This window comes from Pelodiscus sinensis, chromosome 6 (assembly GCF_049634645.1).
Source record: "Pelodiscus sinensis isolate JC-2024 chromosome 6, ASM4963464v1, whole genome shotgun sequence".
Classification (NCBI taxonomy): Eukaryota; Metazoa; Chordata; order Testudines; family Trionychidae; genus Pelodiscus; species Pelodiscus sinensis.
Window position 1 is genome coordinate 3,227,520 of NC_134716.1, and position 19,743 is coordinate 3,247,262.

Here is a 19,743-nt window from a genome sequence, read left to right on the forward strand (position 1 = left end):
GGAAATGAAACACTGCCCGTTTCTGCCATCAGTCCTTTGAGACAGTCTAGTCTTTTGGGCCATCTACAGTTTTGATTCTTTAGATCTCTCCATTTCCATATAAAGTCAATAGGTAGCAGCAGCAGCATGCTGCCCGACAGTGACAACTTATATGATATTTTAACAGAAACACATTTTTCTCCCATAGATCTGGTGAGAAGGGAATGAAAAGGGAAGTTCAGGATTTGGTCTGTTGTAAATGAGATACACACCCATTGCAGGGCACTTCCAGCATCCACAACCCTCGTGCTTCAGACTCAAGAGCTATCATGCTGTCATTAGAATGTGAAGAGAGTGAAATATATCCCCGGGCAGAGGGCCAAGGCAAGCACCACCTAAGCCCTATTTTGAGAGTTGTGCCCAGGTCTTGAGTTTCACCCCTAGACTGTTTGCAGCAGAAGGGTCTCCACCGTGATACTGTAATAGCAAGACCACACCAAACCAATGCAAGCAAATGCAGTGCTCTGATTCCTCTCAGTGACTGTGTCTGTCTGTTCTGAGCTGCCTTCTAAACTCAGTACAATTTAAATTGTTGGAACGTGTTCCTGAGATGGGGAATTTCCCATAACACTGTGCCAGCCTTTCTGGAACCCATTTTATATTGGCTAAACTAGGAGTTTCAGTCCCACAGTGGCTATGTAGAATAGGTCGTCTTCATGTGCAATAGCAGCTTTTTGAGCTTAAATGATCATTTAGAAAAAGTTTTAAAATGGCAAGTCTACGAGAATCTTATTTTCTCTTAACTCTTCAAATTTAGTAAGAGCCTATTTAGGAGAGAGACGTCAATTGTGCTTGAAGAATTTAATGATATAATATTTTAAAAAATTAAAACTAGATTGGGTATTTAACTCAAAAGGCATCCAAAAACCTATGAATTGCTCCATAAGTAAATTAAGAAATTTTTTTTAGTTAAGTTGATTATAATTCACAGCAGGGCTAAAAAATGTAATGCCAGTTTTCCACCTGATGCTTAGTTATAAATCCCTAAAAACATATTTTGTCACGGAAATTGCAACTATCTTATTTTCAGTAGCACTGCTGGGTATAAAAAAAAGAAGATGAAATGAAGAGCATTAGGCTTTTCTTATAGGATATGCTGTGCTTTAAAACATATTTTATTGATCCTAAAATTACAATATCAATTATTGACATTTTTGTTGAGGATCAATATCAGATTAAATGGCAAAATGAAGAAAAGGTTTTTCATATGTACTGAGTCCAAACGCAGAAACAGATTGCCCTCCTCACATTAACTTCTTTTAGAAACCTTTTCTGATGATTAAACATTACAATTGAAATATATCTAAGTTATACCAGCCACCATAGTGCTTTTTGGTGAACCAAAGAAGTCCTATAGTGAAATCAACTTAGAGTATGAACTGTACCATTTTCTTTTAGCATCAAATGCTCTTTTTTCTTATTTAATTTACATTTATTCTGTCAATTACAATGCAAAATATAGTAAAGTAATTAAGCAAGGATGTTGGAGTGTGTGAAAATCATTCATATGAATTGCTAATAGGCTGGTGGTGTTTTCTTCTCCACCCAGAGGCCCAGTTCTGCTTTGGTCAAAGACAATGGACCCGATTCTCCATTGTCTTGTTCCTTTTTTTGGTCACTTAACTCCTGTAAAAAGGCATTGGAAAATGGAGGTGAAATGCTGCAAAGTCGGGTAGCATTTATGCCCACTTGATATTTCCTTTGCACAGACATGACTTAAAGTGCAAAGCGGTGCTGATCGGACCCAATGGGAGTGTTGCCATTGTCTTCACTTAAAGCAAGACTGGGACCTAACTGAGTGTGTTTGTATGGATCTACATTAGAGTATTTTTGTATTGTTTTTCCCCTGGCTTTATTTTGTTTCTGGAATAAAATCCCGCAAGGGAATTAAAAACCCTCAGGGACCTCTATCAAATTTGCTTTTGTATTTATTCTGTTAATTACATGACATATCGGGCATAATTTCAAAAAGATTGGGTAGCATGAGTCCTCTACTGTAATTGACCTAGAATTCTAAGACTACACCAGCCTATTTTCAATGTGGACTTAGTACCGTACATACACTCTAACATTATTGCTCAATATGTACAGTCATGATCGTAAAAATTGCTAAAAATGGCTCCATAACACTTGGATCACGCTTGTGAAGCTTCTTCTTGTACTTTGTAGTTATAAGTTTCTTCTTTCTCACTGAGAAATAAATACATTTGCATTTTACCATAAAAGTCAAGTCACCGGATACCTGAAACATTTGTATACCTTCTTTAAGAAAACATGGCTTGTTTGGTCAATTTGCCCACCTAGTTTTATATATAAAAAGGTGTGTGACACCATGTTACCTTCTTCAGCACTTTTGTTGATATAAATAATACATGTTTGAGCACTAATATAGCATGCTGCATCTAATCTGTTGTGTCAAGAGACCGATATATTGTTTTACATGTGTATTATGTATAGTATCTAGAATCATTGTGCTGACTCCTACTCCCATTGAAGTCAATGGCAAAACTCCCATTACCTTCAGTGGTACTTGGATTTAAATCATTTTTCCGGCATGTTTTCCATCAAAATTACTAGTAGGGGGGAAAAGCCCAAGTGAAGAAAGATAATGAATTCAGGAATTAGCTGATCTACAAACAATGTCTAAACAGAATGGCATCATGAAAAGATATTTAAGTAACACCACAACAAAGTGCTATGGATTTAATCATCTTTTAAATTTTTGAGTTTAAAGTTATTTTATATTTAAACTTGAGTGTAATAGGTAGCTTTCTTGACTTTCCATTTATTTCCCTGAGCACTGATCTTTGGAACAACTGGAGTTTCAGACTTAACTAATTTCTGATCCCTAAAATATTGGTATTTCCTGTTAAAAATCAATGTCTTTATTAAAGTTTTTAAAAAATTCCATTGTACAGCCAAGATTTTAAAAAATAGACACCTGTTGGCAGCCTTCTAAATCTTTATTTAGCCACCTAAAGTAATGACCTAACTTTTAAAAGTACCCAGCACACAGCAATCCCCTTTTAAATTCAGTGAGTTGCTGGGTAATCAAAATATTTGCTCATCAAGCCACTTACTTATTCAGGAACCTAAACAAGGACTTAGCCTCCAATTTAAACAAAATAAAACAAAATAAACCCTCAAAACCAAACCCTGGGCTCTTCTCTATTATATAAAATATGAAATTTTTGCCTAAATGAGCACTGTATGTAAGGACTACAAGAATGGGTTTAAAGGGGGTGAAATTTTCCCTCTGGGCAGAGGACCAGTATAAAGGTTTGAAGACTTAAGTAGGACTTAAATGGTATGCTGGCCATTTCCACAGGATAAAATTTCAGCCAAATGAACAGCATTTTATCACTAGACTTTCACAATTTGGAACTACAGTACTGAGCAAACTTGGAATAGCTGCATTTGATCCCATATCTAGATTAAAGATTTGTTATGTGTTTCATAGATATCATTTATGTTAAAAAGACTTCTAAGGCATTCTGTATTTTAGGCTATACAAAGTGTGCAAATCAAAACACTTTAGAAAACAACATAGTGCAGAGAGGCAGCAACATTTTAGGCTAAAATGTTCTGATTCTAAGGCTGTAAATTACTTTTCTCTTGGCCCCTTCAGATTTAAAAATAAATTTCTGTCCATCGCAAAAATATGCCATAGTTCTGTTTCCCCCATACTACCTCTTCCTCCTATCTAATACACTGATATTACATGGGAGGCTCTAAAACAAGGATTAACAGAAGGGGTCTTATTTGTATAGAATTCAATCTTAATACATGCTGATGGGAGGAGGGGGAGAGGAGGGGAACACCACAATCTGAAGTTTGGCTTTTTTACTCTTTGGGTATGCCTTCACCTTTTATATGCAGCACAAAAATACACCATAGCTGTTTCCTTTACTTATTTACTTTCTTATGCTATCTGATAAACTTACATTCCACAGCAGATTGCTAAATAAAAATTAACAGTTTCTTACTTTGGGCTAGAATTCTTGTTAATAAGTCTAATTTTTAAAAAAGAGCAGATACTATCTGACTTTTTCCCCTCACTCTCTGTGCATTAAGTTACACCTTCAACTTTTTAATTCTCCGGGTGTAGTGGGAATTTTAAGTATGGTTCTGAAAACGTTTGGAAGGTGGGTTTGTACAACTTCTCCTTTAGAACTGTGACCATTACATCAATTAAGGCTGTTTAAAGTATATATTTTAAAATAAACTTTAATATTCAAGCTTACCAGATTGATGAACTGATAACATTAAGATGAAATTCTTAACAAGAGAAACTCTATCGTTGTACAAAATTAAACTTGTGTAAAACAAGAAGGAGCCCTGCCTTGCATTCAAAACACAGAACTTGTTTACAAAAAGGAATATTGTGACATTTGGACTTCCTTTTAATTGCGATATGCCAATAACATCTCCATGATTTTAGTAAAGGAATTGATCCTTAATTTTAGATGGCAATGAATCTACCAAACATTTTTACTATAGACTTTCCAAAGCTTTTACAGTAAGAAGTTGTCAACAAAAAGCAGGCACATTAGTGTACAAAAACGTTGCTGCTGACTTTTCCTTTTTCCATTGAAAGTGCAGGGGGTTGTGATGTGCATCCTACAAGACCCAACATAGGTTTTAACTCTCACTAAATTTGAAATATAACTTAAATCTTCAAGAAAGTGTAAACATAAGAATTTCCCCAAAGAGCAGTGGTAAACATTACAGGAACGTCTTTTCGTTGTTAAAAATTTATCTGTTGGAGAGATAAAGAAGCTTCATGACCCTTTAATGACAACCAGCCGGTGGAAGGAAGAAGTGATACATAACTTGGTACCGTTAAAGCTGAAGAAAAGACTTAGGCGGGTGACTCACTTAAAACCAAAAAGATGGCCCAAGAGGAGAAGTCATGTCGGGAGGAACCAACTCCGAACGGATTCCTGGCCAGCCTTTTCAAACCCAATCTCGATAGTGAACGGACACGACAGATGAAAAACTCCATGAGACAGCGAGGACCATGATGGTAAAATGTACTCGTGGGATCAGGAATCCCCCCTCCCCCCCAGCCTTCTTCACTCCCAGGCGCCGAGAGCAAGGCTCCGCCGGAGAGCAGCGGTGGAGCCAGGGCCCGCGGGGGCGCACGGAGCAGCGGGGGCTAGCGCAGACACACACGGAGGGCGCGCTTCTTGCTCCCCCTGCCCGCGGGGCTGATTGTCAGCGCAGGTGCGGCGGCCGGCCCCTCGCTAGCTGCTGTTGGCGCAGGGCTCCCCGGGGTAGATCTCCTCGTAGGCCGGCGGCTGCTCGTGGGGCAGCGGGTAGCAGTAGGGGTAGGAGGCGTTGAGCTCGGGGTCCATGGGCGAGTAGCCGGGCAGCTCCAGCGAGGGGTGCCCGCCGCCGTGCACCTCCACGCCCGCCTCGTCCAGCACGTGGAAGACGCCCACGTTGATGTAGGAGACGGCCTGGAAGGGGCCGTCGGCGGCCGGGGACAGCTCGGGCTCCTCGCTGGAGAAGATGGAGCCTCGGCTGCGCCGCGGGGCCCGCCGGCCGCCCGCGGCCGCCCCGCCGCGCCTCCCTCGCCGCCGGCCGCCGGGCTGGGGGCGCTGCGGGCGGCGGCGCTGGCGGCGGCGCTGGCCGCGCTGGCGGGCCGCCTGGTAGTTGCGCACCAGCAGCAGGCTGAGCAGGCCCAGCAGGCACTCGAGCGCGTTGAAGACGGTGGAGAGCACCAGGCCCCGCTGGTAGTCCCGCAGCTTCTGGCAGCGCGGCGCCGCGCCCGCCCCGGCCGGCCCGCAGTGGTGCGAGTACTTGCGCTCCACCAGCGACACCGTGTCGCCGTCGATGACGGCCCCGGCGAAGGCGCTCAGCACGCCCAGCATGAAGACCAGCGCGCCCAGCAGCAGGAAGTTCTGGCGGCCCCCGGGGGGCGCCGCGCCCGCCTGCCCCGCGCCCGCCCCGTCCTCCCCCGCCGGGCGGCAGCAGAGCAGCGCCGAGCCCAGCAGCGAGAGGCCGGCGGCCAGCAGCAGCCCCGAGTAGAAGGCGCCGGCGGCCGTGCCCAGGCGGAAGGGCTCCCCCTTGAGCTCCGAGCCCAGCGAGAAGCACTTGAGGCCCACGGCGGCGGCGCTGAGCGCGCAGGCGAGCAGGAGGCAGCTGGAGAGCGCGGCGCAGGCTCCCCGGACACTCCACTTCATCCTCCGCTTGCCCTCCGCCTCCTCCGGCCTCCCCCTGCCTGCCTCGCCGCCTCCTCCCTCCGCCGCCTCCGCCTCCTCATCCTCCCGCGTCCTCCCGGGCGGCGGCGGCCCTCGGCCGGGCGGCCGCAGCCATGGGGGCGAGGGGGACCCGGAGCTCTCCAAACGCGCCGCCGCTGCCTCCGCTCCGCAGGCAGCCGCCGGCCTCAGTGAGCCAGGCGCGGCTCGCACACACACTCCCCTCCTCCCGCCCGCCCTCCCCGCCTCCCTCTCCCCGCCGCGGCTGCTGGGAGGCGATTAATAATTGATGGCAACCGCCCGGCTGCCGGAGCAGGAGCCAGGCTGGGGCGGGCGGCGGGGGCCCCGCTGCCGCGCCGCATCCCCGGACCCCGCTGCGCGCCCGCGGCGCCCGCCGCAGAGGGACGGCGGAGAGGCTGGCCGGGAAAATGGCAGGAGGAGGGATGAGATGCGGGGGGGAGTTTCGTCCTCAACTGCCCCGGCCGCCCTCGGCCGCCTGCAGGGCGGGAGGAAAAGGGCGCCCCCGGGGCAAGCCCCCGGCGTCTCCCCCCGGGGGCCAAGGCTGCCCTGCCCCAGAGGGCGGCACTGCAGCTCCTTGCAGCAAAGCGGCGAAGGGGCGGGGGAAGCCGTGCGCCGTCCCAGCCTTTCCCGCCGGGAATCCTTTCGCAGCCCCCGGCCGCTCATGTTGGCAGGTCCCCTCTGTGCCTCCCTCTTACCTGCCGGCGGGCGGGAGGGGGTGGGGTCCCCGCTAGGGCCCGGGGGCGCTCCCGGCTTTGGGCCAGCTATTTGGCTGTTCGGAGCGCGGGCTGGCTTGGCGCGTTGCGCGGGGCGGGTGCCGCGGTTCCACGGAACCGGCCGGGGCGAAGCGCAGGTGGGATGGTTTGATGTACAAGTTTAGCCGCTTGGTAACGCGGCTGGGCGGGCGCCCCCCTGCTCCCATCTCCGCCAGGTGACCCCCGCGCCCGGCAAAGGGCAGGCGGTCCCCAGGGAGGCTATGCACCGTCTGGGACCCGGCGAGGAGTCAGAGAGACGGGACCCTGCCTGCATGTCGGGCCGCGGAATGGTGCAGCGTCGCCGGCCGCGTGGCTCGGTCCTTGTGCTCTCCGCGCCCATGTGAGCCCCAGCGCACTGTAATATTAGGGGGCCCCGAGTACACTGTTACCTCGCCCCCCCCCCGAAATTAACCCAAGGGTCCCTCCCCTCCCGGCTGAGGCGACATGGCTGCGCCAAGCGGGGCTGGCGGTGCAACCCTGCAGCCCGGGCTTGGAGAGGCACCGGGCTGCGCTGCGTGGAGGAAGGAGGAACCGCACAGCGCAGCAACGCGCGCCGTTGGCACAACTGTTGCACCCGCGCTGGCCGCTTCCCACGCGCCGCCAGCCCCGAGCTGCGACCTTCGGGGGAGAGATTCAGCGGCAAAGAGGCTGGGAGGGGAGCGCACCGCTTGCCTCGGAAGGCTGCGCTGGCTCTCTGGTGCGCGCACACGTGCGCATGGAAGCGCACAGGGCACTCAAAAGTTCTGTTCTCAGACTGCTCCCTCTGGCTGCCTCTTGCCAGACCCGCCGTGCCCAAACTCAAGCAGGTAGCCAGCGGGGTGTGGCACTCACAGCCCCTCTCCTTTACCGAGAAACACCAGCGAGAGAGGGAGGGGAGGCGCTGGAGCGCACCACCTGACAGTCCGGGATCAGGCACAAGGCAACAGCCCTCAGGCCCGGTTTTGGGAACCCCAAAGAGTCGCGTGGCTTTTAAAAGCCTCGGAGTGTGTGTGTGTGTGTGTCTCCCCAGCACCGCGCAAGCTGCTAAAACAACCTGCCTGATGGGTGCGCTCAACTAGCCTGATCCGGGCCTTGATTTTTCTGGTGGGGTCCTTCCAGAAACAGCAGCAACTCCCGTGACTGCGCAAGATCCCGGGTTGAGTTTGTTTTCTTTCACTTCTAAGATTTTAAACCCCACTTGATTGTTGGTGGGAGGGAGTTGTCCAAAAGCCCCGAATTAATTTTCAGGGGGACTTGTACCCCCCAAATCCCTTAGGCCCAGATTTCCAAAGGAGTTTAGATGCCTAAAACTCAGCAAGGTTCTCAGTGGGGTTTGCAAAAACGGGGGGGGAGTGTGTAATGCCCACTGCAGTCCCTCTAGGTGCCGGCTGCATCTTAGGCGTGTAAATACCTTGGGAAGGCGCACGCTGTATCTTTCCAGCTCCTGCAGTGGCAATGCGTACACTAGTATTACAGTGGCCTCAGCTTGTCAAAAGGATTTGGGTGCCTAACACCCAGTGAAATCAACAGGAGGAAGCAGTCTCCATACTTTGTAGGTGCTGGACCTTTATATCTGATGAATTCTAAGTGCCAGCTTGAACACACAATCTGAATTCCCCGTCCATCCAGCAGGTACAGGGCCCCTGCATCTCTCCCTGTGTGGGAAAGAAGCTGCGTGTAGCTGGAATTGATCAGCTAGCAGAGGAATTACACATAGAGAAAGGCTTTACTCAGTGAGGTATGGCACAAACATTCCTTTGCAATGGGACCGAAATCTAGAATTTGTATCCTTGTTTTCTCAAAAGCGTAACAAGTTTCGGCAAAGGCTCAGCGGTTCATGCTAATAGTGAGAACATCCAGTCACATTCGATAGAATACAAAAAATATCCTTGGGAAGAAACTTCCCCTGGAGACACGTGGGAATTTCTTGTACCTTCTAAGTGGTTCTAGCCACTGCCAGAGACAAGACAAGGAGCAGCTCATCTCTGAGATGGCAATTCCTATATTTTTATGGCAGAAGACCTTTTCTGTTGTGTTGGGTTAGGCGGCAAATTGTTTAGGGATGGGACACCATCAACTCAGGATCTCAACTGGTTAACACATTGCAAAGACAATTCCCCCCTCTCTGGATATTCACCTCTCCACCCCACATGCTGAGAATGACCCACTTCCTCCCTGGCTTGATTAGCTTTATAAACACAAGCAACTTCTTCCTTGTCTATACTCCTGCCGCTGTCACTTCCACTCCAGTGCATCTGATGAAGTGGGGTTTACTCACAAAATCTGATGCCCTAACAAAGCTGTTAGCCTCTAAGGTGCCACAAGACTCCTCGTTGGTTTTAGGGAAGGGGCAGCCTCTTGCTATGGATTTGGCACACTGAAGCTCTGATCTCTTCTGGCACCCATTTCCACATTGTTTATTTCAGACTCCTATCTGGCACGAGGCAGGACTAACAAGCACATGTTTCAGATGGCTGGGCATGTTGGAAATGCCCTTATTGCCCCTAGGGCAACAGGTACTGTTGGCCTCCTCCTACACCGTCCCTGTCATATCTTCTCCAAAACGTCTGTGGACCTTACAAGCACCTGACTCAATATGCAAAGCTAGGAATTCTGCTACCAGAAGGACAGATGCTTATTTATTCGCTAGTCTCTAGGGTTTCGGTGTTGCTCTGCATTAGCAGATTTCCCCCTGTAATTATTTAGCAGTCTGTAGTTTAACACACGTGCATCTGGAGGAGATCATACATACAGTAAGATCAGTAACTTATCCCCCTCCCCCAGTCTCTCTTTGGGTTAGAGCTCTGGCAATGCAGTAATAATACTATTCAATTAATGATACATAGTAAGACCAAGCGCTTTCCTTTTTCAAAACACTGCACAAGTATTCCCCAAAGCCGTACCTAACATTGACTAATTGCCCCCTCTTACTCACAGATCGCAACTGGGAAACAAACAGCCTCTAGGATGCTGCTCACCTAAGAAAAGGTCAAATAGTTACAAATTGCTTTGGGTGTCAGGGACCACGAGGCGGCTCATCTAGGCTTGGTGCTTAGATGGTTCACAAACGTAAATGGAAAACCTCATTGGCGGTAGTAGGCTGAGATAAGGTCCATCAGTGGATGGACTCAGAGAGAGCTGCTGTTCTCAGCTCTGCAAGAGGCTTTCTGGGTACCATAAATGGCACAAGTGTCTTTGAGTCAAATCCTGCTGCTTCTTTTCCCTTCTGGAGCAGCTGAATCAGTCTTCAGTTTTGCAAAGCAGTGGCCATGTGCAGCCACTTTTGCAGAAAGTCGCCCCTCTGAGTGGCAGCTCCGTGTGTGGCACTTGACAGCAGCCAAGTGGCAGGAGGGCATGGGAAGGATCTGGGTCGGGTTGTGCCCACCTGCCAAGAAAGACTGGTAGGCCTACGGAGGTTGCTTAGGCCAGAGAGATGCTTATCTTGGTGGAGGATCCTTTCCCTGTGAGGCTAAATTCACTGATGTTTGTTATGCATATGGGGGACCCCAGACTCTGCCAACTGGGTGCAGTGCTTTCCATTGTCGTATTGTCTGCCTCTCCACTCAGACGGCATTTTAGTATGAGCTATGGCATCATTTCTAAACCATCGCTGATAAATGCATAGCACAGCTTTGAATATCTCCGGCCATGAGGGCTGTACAGGCTTGAGCTGTCACCCAGTTTTTATTTCTGGTTCTTAAAGGGACACTGTCAACTGTAAAGTATCCCCTTTACAAACAATTTACACGTCCCATGCCTCAGCCTGCCTTCGATACATTGTGACATTGAACATTTGGGGGTAGCCCATTTGTCACGCAGCAGTGCGCCAGCTCGCTTTGCTCTTTAAGCTGTGAAAATGGAAGTGTGGGCGTCTCGTTGTGGTCCTCTCTCCTTTCCACGTGCAACAGCCTCATGGGTAGAAGCCAGCCTACTCCTCCACCCTTTTAAAACAAAGGTGGCATGCACTGAACTCCTGGCAAAAATGCCTTTGTAAGTGTAGCGTCACAGCCATGAGTTATGAAAATGAAGCAATCATATTTATGGCTGTGATATCAGTAGAAGTTTTAGCTGATCCTAGGGTAGTTAAGGTCTCGCAGTTCTTCATTAATCTAGGGACTGTGCTCTTTGAGTAATACCTATGCTGCTGCATGCGCAGGGAGATATTCCTGTCCTTTGGAGAAGGACTTAGCACCACAAAATCTTTGGGGATTCTGTATTTTATGAGGGCAGAAGATTTTATCTTGTAATTTACTCCCTGCCTTTTATGGCTATTTTGGTCCAGACTCCGGCTACATCTACACTATAGCCCAGATTGACGCTCTGAGATGGATCCACTAGTGGTCAATTTAGCAGGTCTACTGAAGACCTGCCCAATTGACTGCAGATTTCTCTCCCATCAATCCTGTTACTCACCCCGGAATAGAAAAGTTAGGAAAGTCGATGGGAGAAATTCTGTTGACTCCTCCCCCACAGTGTAGAGCCTGCAGTAATTCGGCTTAAGGTACATCGACTCCACTACATTATTCATGTAGCCAATTGCATACTTGAAGTGGACTTTCTGTTGTAGTTCAGATGTAGCCTTAGTTAAGTGGCTCAGTGTTCCACCCCTGAAATGAGTTAGGGTGGTCTTTTCCCAGTCCGCAGAAAAAAAAAGTTGATCATGGATAGAATTTTCTCAATTTTACATTTTTCTCGCAATGACAGTCATACATTTTTTCTTGACCTTGTAGCTTGCTAGCACTTGTCATCCACTAGCAAGTACTAGCGGACAAAAAACCAAATGAATATCTAAGAAACTAATATCAACAGAAAAACTAGGAAACAGCCGTCATGCCTAATTCGACAGCAGGTTATTTTCATGCACACTTTTGTTCATATTTGTGTTTTTAATATTGTGTTCATTTAATTACATTTAACAATTCTCAACAACTTCAATTTAAAATAATTATTTTGTGCTGAATCAGATCTCTTTATTCAATGGATCACTGGCTGAAAACTGGCTCGCTGAAAAGAATTTGCAGTGTTCCCACTGCCAAGGCTACTGCCCTGACTTCGAACAACCTGCAACATGGTGATGCTGACATTGTAAACACAGGAACAGGAGATGAAGCAGAAAATTCACCATCCTCTAGTGTTAATGTTAGCAGTCCTGTAAGTGCAAGTGTTGGAAATGAATTGCCCGTGTCAAATGAGTCACCAGATATGCCTGATGGCAGTAGGCACCCTGTTAAAAGAAAGTATGGCAAAAGCTCTCTCTCTCTTGGCTTTACATGCCCAGGTTTTGAGGACTGTCCTGACCCTTTTTGCATTGTATGCAAAAAAACTTGCAAAATAGCTCGCGTGTGCCAGCCAAAATAAAGAGACATCTTTAGAGTCAACATGCAGATTTGGTTGGTAATGATGTCACATTCTTTGCATTCTGGATGTTGTGAGTGTTGTGTTGAATGAAGCAGCTACAAAAAGAAAAGAAGAAGTAGAAGAAGAGAGAGTCCAACAACATGGTAGGTCGCCGCATTAACGATATGGCAAACGATATAAAATCAGTGTTATGTACCCACTTAAAAAGTTGAGATTTCTTTTGTCTTCATCTCGGTGAATCAACAGATGTAACAGGGCTTGCAGGGTGTTTAGCGTGTGTTTGCTATTTGCATAATGGTGACGTTAATGAGGATTTGTTTTTATGTACACCAGTGCCCACTCTTACAACTGGTGAGGAAATGTTTAATAATTTGGATAACTTTTTAAATTAAAATGAAATCTCATGGCAGAAACGTACAGACATGTGCACAGATGAGGCCAAAAGCAGGACTGGTTTGGTGACGGGCATCCTAATGTGGATAAACTAGAAAAATTCAGTGTACTAGCTCTTGCTGTGTTATTCACTGCCAGCAACTTGCGACAAAGAGAATGGCCCCCAGACTGACGGATGTGCTGGATGAAGTTGTGAACATAGTATATGTTCTAAAAGCCAGGCCTCTGAAAGCTAGACCCTTTTCTATAATTTGTGGAGATACGGGAAGCCTCCATACTTCATTACTGTTGCACTCGGCTGTACGCTGCTTGAGCTGAGACAGTGCTCATCAGAGTGTTTGAGTTAAGAGTTGAAATAACAGGGTTTTTCTTTGAGACTCACACATGGAATTTGTCTTATCAATTGCATGAGGTTATCTGGTTGCAGCATCTCGTACACTTTGCAGATATGTAGGCTAAAATGAATGAGTTAAACATGAGCCTTCAAGGGAAAGACACTAACGTTTTCTCTGCTTGCGAGCAAAGAAATCTTGAATTCTGGTGCTCAAATGTAGAAAAAGGTCAACTTAGTTGCTTGCCCATCCTGGGCAACCTTCTCTCAGAGAATGATCTCAAGATTGTTGGTGCAGTGAAGGATGAGATAATGCTCCACATGCATGGACTCCAATCTACTTTCAATAAGTATTTTCCTCCTGAAACTGAACATTCAGATTGGATTCACAATCCATTTAACAGCATAGCCCCTGACTTCGCTAGTCAAGATATGGAGCAGTATATGGAACTCTGGTGTAGTGGAGATTTAAAACTGGAATTTTCCAGTGACAACCTGATCAAGTTTTAAGTAAAAGTGCAGCGGGATTCCCCAGATATTGCAAAATTGTCTCTCCTTAAAATGCCCTTCGCTACCACCTCGCTGTGCGAAACCAGATTCTCCAGCTACATCTCCACAAAAACAAAATACGGAAACAAACTGAATGTAAAGGCCAAAATGGACATTCAGTTGTCAAATATCACAGCTGATACCCAAACCTCTTTGCTCTGCCCATCACACTCATCCATGACATTCAATTTTTGGTAAGTGGGCTCATTTTATTTATTTTTATTCATCTTTTGTCCCTGCTAAGTGTGATTTAATAATGATATTGTTGATGGTGATTCGTATTATTTGTTGAGCTGTGAAGACCATACATGTAGTATAACCTAATATTTTCCATTAGTAATATTGTTCCTAGTTTGTATGAGGGCATGAAAAAATCAATGGTGTTCCTCAGAGAGCACCATGATGTGCTCTGTGACCTGAAAAAGTTTAAAAACCACTTTCATGAAAACGCTGAAGCGCTTGTCGAAATTCTACCGGTTGCAGTGGGACTTCACCTCCTGCTTTAGGATAAACGTGACTTTAAGCACTTTGAAGGCCTGGGAACTTTCGTTCATAGGTCTCCTAGACACCAAACATCATGGACTTAATAGAGATTCTTGTAATCAATGACAACAATCTGTAATCCTCTATCCTTCCTTTGGGCTATCTGCAGAGCTGTGAAGTGCCCACTTCACCTTGAACGGTCATTTGCAATGTGTGTTAACCCTATTATCTGTCCCACCTTGACCTCTGGGGACCTTTCCCCAACCCAAAGAAGAGCTCTGCGTGAGCTTCTCTCTCCCATCAACAGAAGTAGGCCCTGTAATTACCTCATGCACCTGGTCTCTTTGAAGAATGGAAACAGACTGAAGCAATTTTGCTGAATTAGGGTCCTTTGTGCATAGCTGACTGGGGCTGAGTTACCAGCCCTTGGATTTCTGCCAAATAGGGTTGGTGTGGCATAGCTTCAAGGCTGTCTTGGGCCAGGACTACGCTCTGGGGCAATATTGACCTAAGGTACACAACTGGCAGGTACATAAACACCACAGCTGGAGCTGATGTACCTTTGTTTGAGTTGCCGTGGGGTCTCCATCGACTTCCCTTACGCTTCTTTTTACGGTGGCGTACCAGAGTCAAGGAGAGAGTGATCGGCTGTTGATTTAGCGGGTCTTCACTAGACTTGCGAAGTCGCCCCACTGGGTCTTCTACCACTGTGTGAACATAGCATGCAACAAGAGTTCAATGCATTGTGTAGCGGCCCCCGATTTCACTGTTTTGTTGACAACACCAGCGTTTTCAGCAGGACACTCAGAGAGACATAGAAAGCCTTGGGCAGGAGAAAGGAAGAAATGGACCCACTTGCATAGCAGCGGGTCTTGTTTAACTGAGGGACCAGCTAAAGAAGAAGGAATATGACTCATCTACATGACTGGAGAGGCTCCTTTATTCAGAGGAGAACTCATGAGTAGGAGAGGAATCTAGGACTCTAAGCCCAAAGAATGCTCAAGAGTGGTGAGGAGAATGAGCCAAGGAAATGTGTGCTGGTATTTCTTAATGCCTAGACCTCAAGCGATGCCAGGAAAGAGGAACTGTGTTCGTACAGCCTATGGGGCTGCTTGCATGCCACTTCCATGTTCCTGAAGAGCTGAACTGCAAACCCAGCGGCTGGAGCTCTGGCAAAGGGTGTGTTTACGCTACTGGAGAGAGAATCTGGCGGAGCTGGCACTGAGGCAGTTGGGACGCAAGTCCCATTTCCGTGAAAGGGTAACAAAGCACCTGTGCCTAGGAAATGTGCCAGTGACTAAGGGAACAGAAAGTGGTGTGATCTACTAGGACACAAGGATACTTAGACCACACGGTCCCAGGGGTGGGACATGAACACAGCGAGTGTCCAGCAGAGAGAACTGTACCAGGACAGTTGAATTTTTCATCCTTTGACTTCCTCTGCCTCATAGGTTACAGCTCTCCTCGGTCAGGATCCTAGTGGACTGCTGAATAATTATCACCCTTGAGACCACAGGACTAAAATGCTTCTAGGTGACACCTTCTTAGGAACCCCCTCCTGGACATCCCTCCAAAGGGAAGACACGTAAGAGAGCTTGCAGTCTCCATGTGCTTCTGTCTCCATGCCTCATAAACAGGCTGTAATGAGCCTAGGACAGCAACATGGCTGCCCACTGATCCGGAAGAGGAAGCACCCTCTACAACCCCTTAGTGGGCAGGTCCAGCCCCACCTAGCCCCACCCACAGAAAGTCAGAGGGCGGGTCTTGGACTATAAAAGCCACGGACTCAGTCAGAGCCAGACAGCTGAGCAGAGCAGACATCTGGCCCTGGCTCTCACAGCGAAGGCCTCGGCCGCCTGGATCCCTGCTGACCCCGGAGCCCTGGCCTGGGGTTGGAAAGTGGCCCAGAGACAGCCGACTTTGGGGCGACTGAGGACATGGAGGTCGGGAGGGCAGAGCGTTGCGGCCTGGATCCCCGCCGACCTACTGGCTGCAAGGCCACCACTGTCAGGGCCCTGGGCTGGGAAACGGTGGAGTAGAGAGGGCCCTCGTCCCCCCCGCCATCCCTCCTTTTAGATGGCAAAACCCCCTGTGCTTGTCGGCTCTCCCAGAGTGAGGAGACCCAACCCCCTGCCTGTCTGGGACCCAGCCAGAGCTTTGATCGCTGGACATCGCCCCGACTCGGGACTGTGCCTTAAACTGTGAACTGGTGACTATTTGTATTAACCCTGTGTCTGTCCGCCTGACCTGACCCCGGTCTGGGCCTCACAAACTGTTACTCGGCCGAGGCGTGCCTCACGGACTTGTGGGCACCCTAGGGTGTCAGCGATGCCCCACCCACTGACATAGGACCCTTTACACAGGCATTTGAGAGGCCATCATCTTCCAGAGGTTCCTCAGAAGCTATTTATCTGCAACTTTACATTAGAAAAAGAGGCCAACAAAGGGAATGAGGAATCCTTCTTTGCAACTACTGGACAGAATTACTCTGTAGTTGCATTCTGCTCTTGAGAACAGTCATCTGGCCTTCCAGGAGACAGACGGACACTAAGCTCTGGCCTTTTGTATTCCAGTTGCTGTAATTCATGAAAAAGTATACAAGATGTTGTGGACATGAAGGATTAAGGTGAGATGGCCCTAGCAATAAATGCAGGAATAATGAATCCACTTGTGCGGATCCAGTAACATGCTGCCCTAGGTTCTTCTCAGCTTAGAAAACCAGCCTTGTGTATCACGTCCATATCTCCTGTCTGGGATCCTCCCTTGGTGTTTTCTGCTGCCTCTGAAAGGCCTAAGATGGGCAGATGATTCTCTAGCCTAAAGAGCCACGAAAGTGATTCTGTTATGGGAGGAACAGAGCATACACCTTGGTTACTTTCTCGGTGAGAACTGTCAAGGAGGAGGCATTGATGATGTGATGCAACTTCTAGCTCTACAGTAAGAGCCCCCAAATTATTGTTCTCTCCGATTTTCCCTTTTAGGCCATGTAAGAGGGATAGGCAATCTCCAAAATGCCTGGGTAAGTCTTATCTCCTAGAACTGGAAGGGATCTTGAAAAGGCATCGAATCCAGTCCCCTGCCTTCACAGCAGGACCAAGTACCATCCCTGACAAATTTTTGCCCCAAATGGCCTCTGCAAGGATTGAATTCACAACCCTGGGTTTAGCAGGCCAATGCTCAAACTACTGAGTTATCCCTCCCCCCTATTTGTTAAGAATATTCTCTGATGCTTTCCTACTCTAGCTGAATCTGTTTCTTTAGTTGTTCCCTTCAAGGGGCAGGGCTTAGACTTTTTTTGTCATTCAAGGAAGTCCATAAAAAGAGCCAGGGATGTCCCTTTGAAAGACGTGATTTGTGCAAGGGTAACATTTATGCTGCCTTGAGCCGTGTCCAAAACATCCAAGCCATGGCATCATCTTTGTGGCTATCCCCGGTAAACGTTTTTAAAAGAATGACTTGCTGATTTGGTGCTCCCTACCATATAAGGTGCTAAGAAGGATTCTCTTTACTCAACCATGACTTCTCATATGTAGGGAAAGAAGCATTCAACTATGAACTCAGAGAGACTCATGTGAATCACTTCCGAGCTTAGAGGGTGTGGAAACCCAAAAGTGCCTTAGCTGCATCTCTGTGTACTGGAACTCTTCTTCAAGTCCTTTCCTACTCTTATTCAGCATAGCAGCCATGTACTAACTGAACCAATGTGTGTGGGAGTGGGTGGGGGAGGGGGGGAGGCGCCTCACCTTCTTCTGTATTAGGAGATGGCCTCCATTCATGGGAATGGTGCCCAAGAGAACCGTGAGCTCTCTACTCTTCTCCACATGCCTGGAAGAAGAGTTTATGATGAGCATACGTGGCCTCTGAAAGATGTTGTTGTTTTCCTGATCTTCCTATTTACAGACATTGGCTCTTGGATACAGCCTTGTTCAATTCTTCTAAGCAATCCTGCACAACCTTTTATGAGTTACTGTCCAGGTGTTCCAGGGTAGTAGAGGATATGTTTTTTGCAATTATAGATTGTGCATGTGTCTGTTCTGTCTTATACCCCCACACCCATGGATTCCTTAGGACCTCAATACGGTCTGCTCACCCATCCAGCGTTAGATGTGGCCATCTGCATCCATACCCCAGTTTCCCCTCACTCTTGCGGTGCTTTTGTGAGTTCAGTGGCTGAACTCTTCACCAAATCCAGACGCCTGCCCGTCCAGTGCCAACAAGCCCCAAACAATAGCAAATGGCACAGTCCAGCATCAGTAAAGATGTTTCTCAGGTCCACCCTTGATGGTGCTGGCTTGTTTATGCCTTCTCTTTGGCATAAGAATGGCCAGACGGGGGCAGACCAAAGGTCCATCACACCAGTGTCCTGTCTGCCGACAGCGGCCAACACCAGGTGCTCCGAGGGAGTGAACAGAACGGAATCCTCACATGATCCCGTCCCTGTCGGCCATTTCCAGCTTCTGGCCTTTTCCCAGCACTCCCCTGCCAAGACCCTCTCCATGGATCCTTTGCTGACCCCCTTTCCACAGACACAGGGCACTCAAGGGCTGCTGCTGCTTCAGCTCTCCCTCAGCAGCGAGCCCGGCATCAGGGCCGACTTCTTTCTGGTTTGACGCTCATTGACAGGCTGCAATGAGACCTTGCTGTAGCTACCGTCACTCAATCCTTTTGGGGGAGACAGCAGTTCCCCGAATGCCTATCCTTGCAAGACTAGAATGTGTATTGGGTCTCTATTGGACCAAGGCCTGGTCTTAAAAGGGCAGCAGGTTCTGACAGACGGCTGAGATGGACGTAGAGAAGTGTATTGGAACAGATTCGCCAAATATACGCACTCTCGGGCACATAAAGGGAAGATGAAAAACAAGGTCCCACGTGGCCCCAGGCAAACGTTCACAAAAGAGGTCCTACAAGACTGCTGGTTTTCGGCAGCCAACGCAGTCTGTTTTTGCTTTTGTGCGTGTTTGAATATGTTGTGCACGTAAAGTTTCATCATAGAGCTCAATATTATACTTACTGTTTGTAGCTATTAAATACACTTGTTTCTAGATAACTCTCTGCAATATGGCACATGTATAATTAGGTATAATTGACTCAAATTAACCATATTAAATATTGCAGAGCTTCCATTGCCATATTTTGAAGCTGGATTAAATAGGCTTTGTGATTAACAAGCTCCTGTTTGAGGGGTAGTGCTAGATGGACTCATTCCATTTCTAGGTTTCCCCAGTGTATTTAAAGAATGCTGTGCATTTGAGTGGAATCTCCTAATGCTCAGTTACTTGCCTAATTAACTCACCTTCTGTAGGGTTCCCTGCTACTGAGATTGTAGAATCCATGGGCTGTGTCTTCTGAGCAACAAACGTCATGAGCACCAAATAACCTGGTTTGTTCACAACACAACATGCAAGGCCAAGCCACGGGCTGCTCCCTTGGCAGGTCTCTAACTACAGAGCACGGGGAGCGCAACTACATGTAAGTTATTTAAAATCCTGCTCACGCTTTTTATTTTTTTTCTCCTTTTTCTTTTAAAATGATTTTAATTTTTTTTAAAAAAAATTTTGGTTATTGAAAAGTGCTCCGAGGGCTGCACGTTACTGGATTTATATAAAGCAAAGTGATTGATTGAAAGGCAAACTGG

General features: G+C 47.6%; 2 protein-coding genes across 2 annotated transcripts in view; one reads left to right on the top strand and one right to left on the bottom strand.

Moving 5' to 3' along the window:
* The window catches only part of PIGG (phosphatidylinositol glycan anchor biosynthesis class G (EMM blood group)), a 268,780-nt gene that overhangs the window by 134,979 nt on the left and 114,058 nt on the right, over positions 1–19,743 (top strand). The gene's annotated exons all lie outside the window — the stretch shown is intronic.
* On the bottom strand, positions 1,528–6,875 carry TMEM271 (transmembrane protein 271). The gene has a single exon (XM_075931302.1). The coding sequence runs from the start codon at positions 6,225–6,227 to the stop codon at positions 5,286–5,288; it is 942 nt and encodes a 313-aa protein (XP_075787417.1). The 5' UTR covers positions 6,228–6,875; the 3' UTR covers positions 1,528–5,285.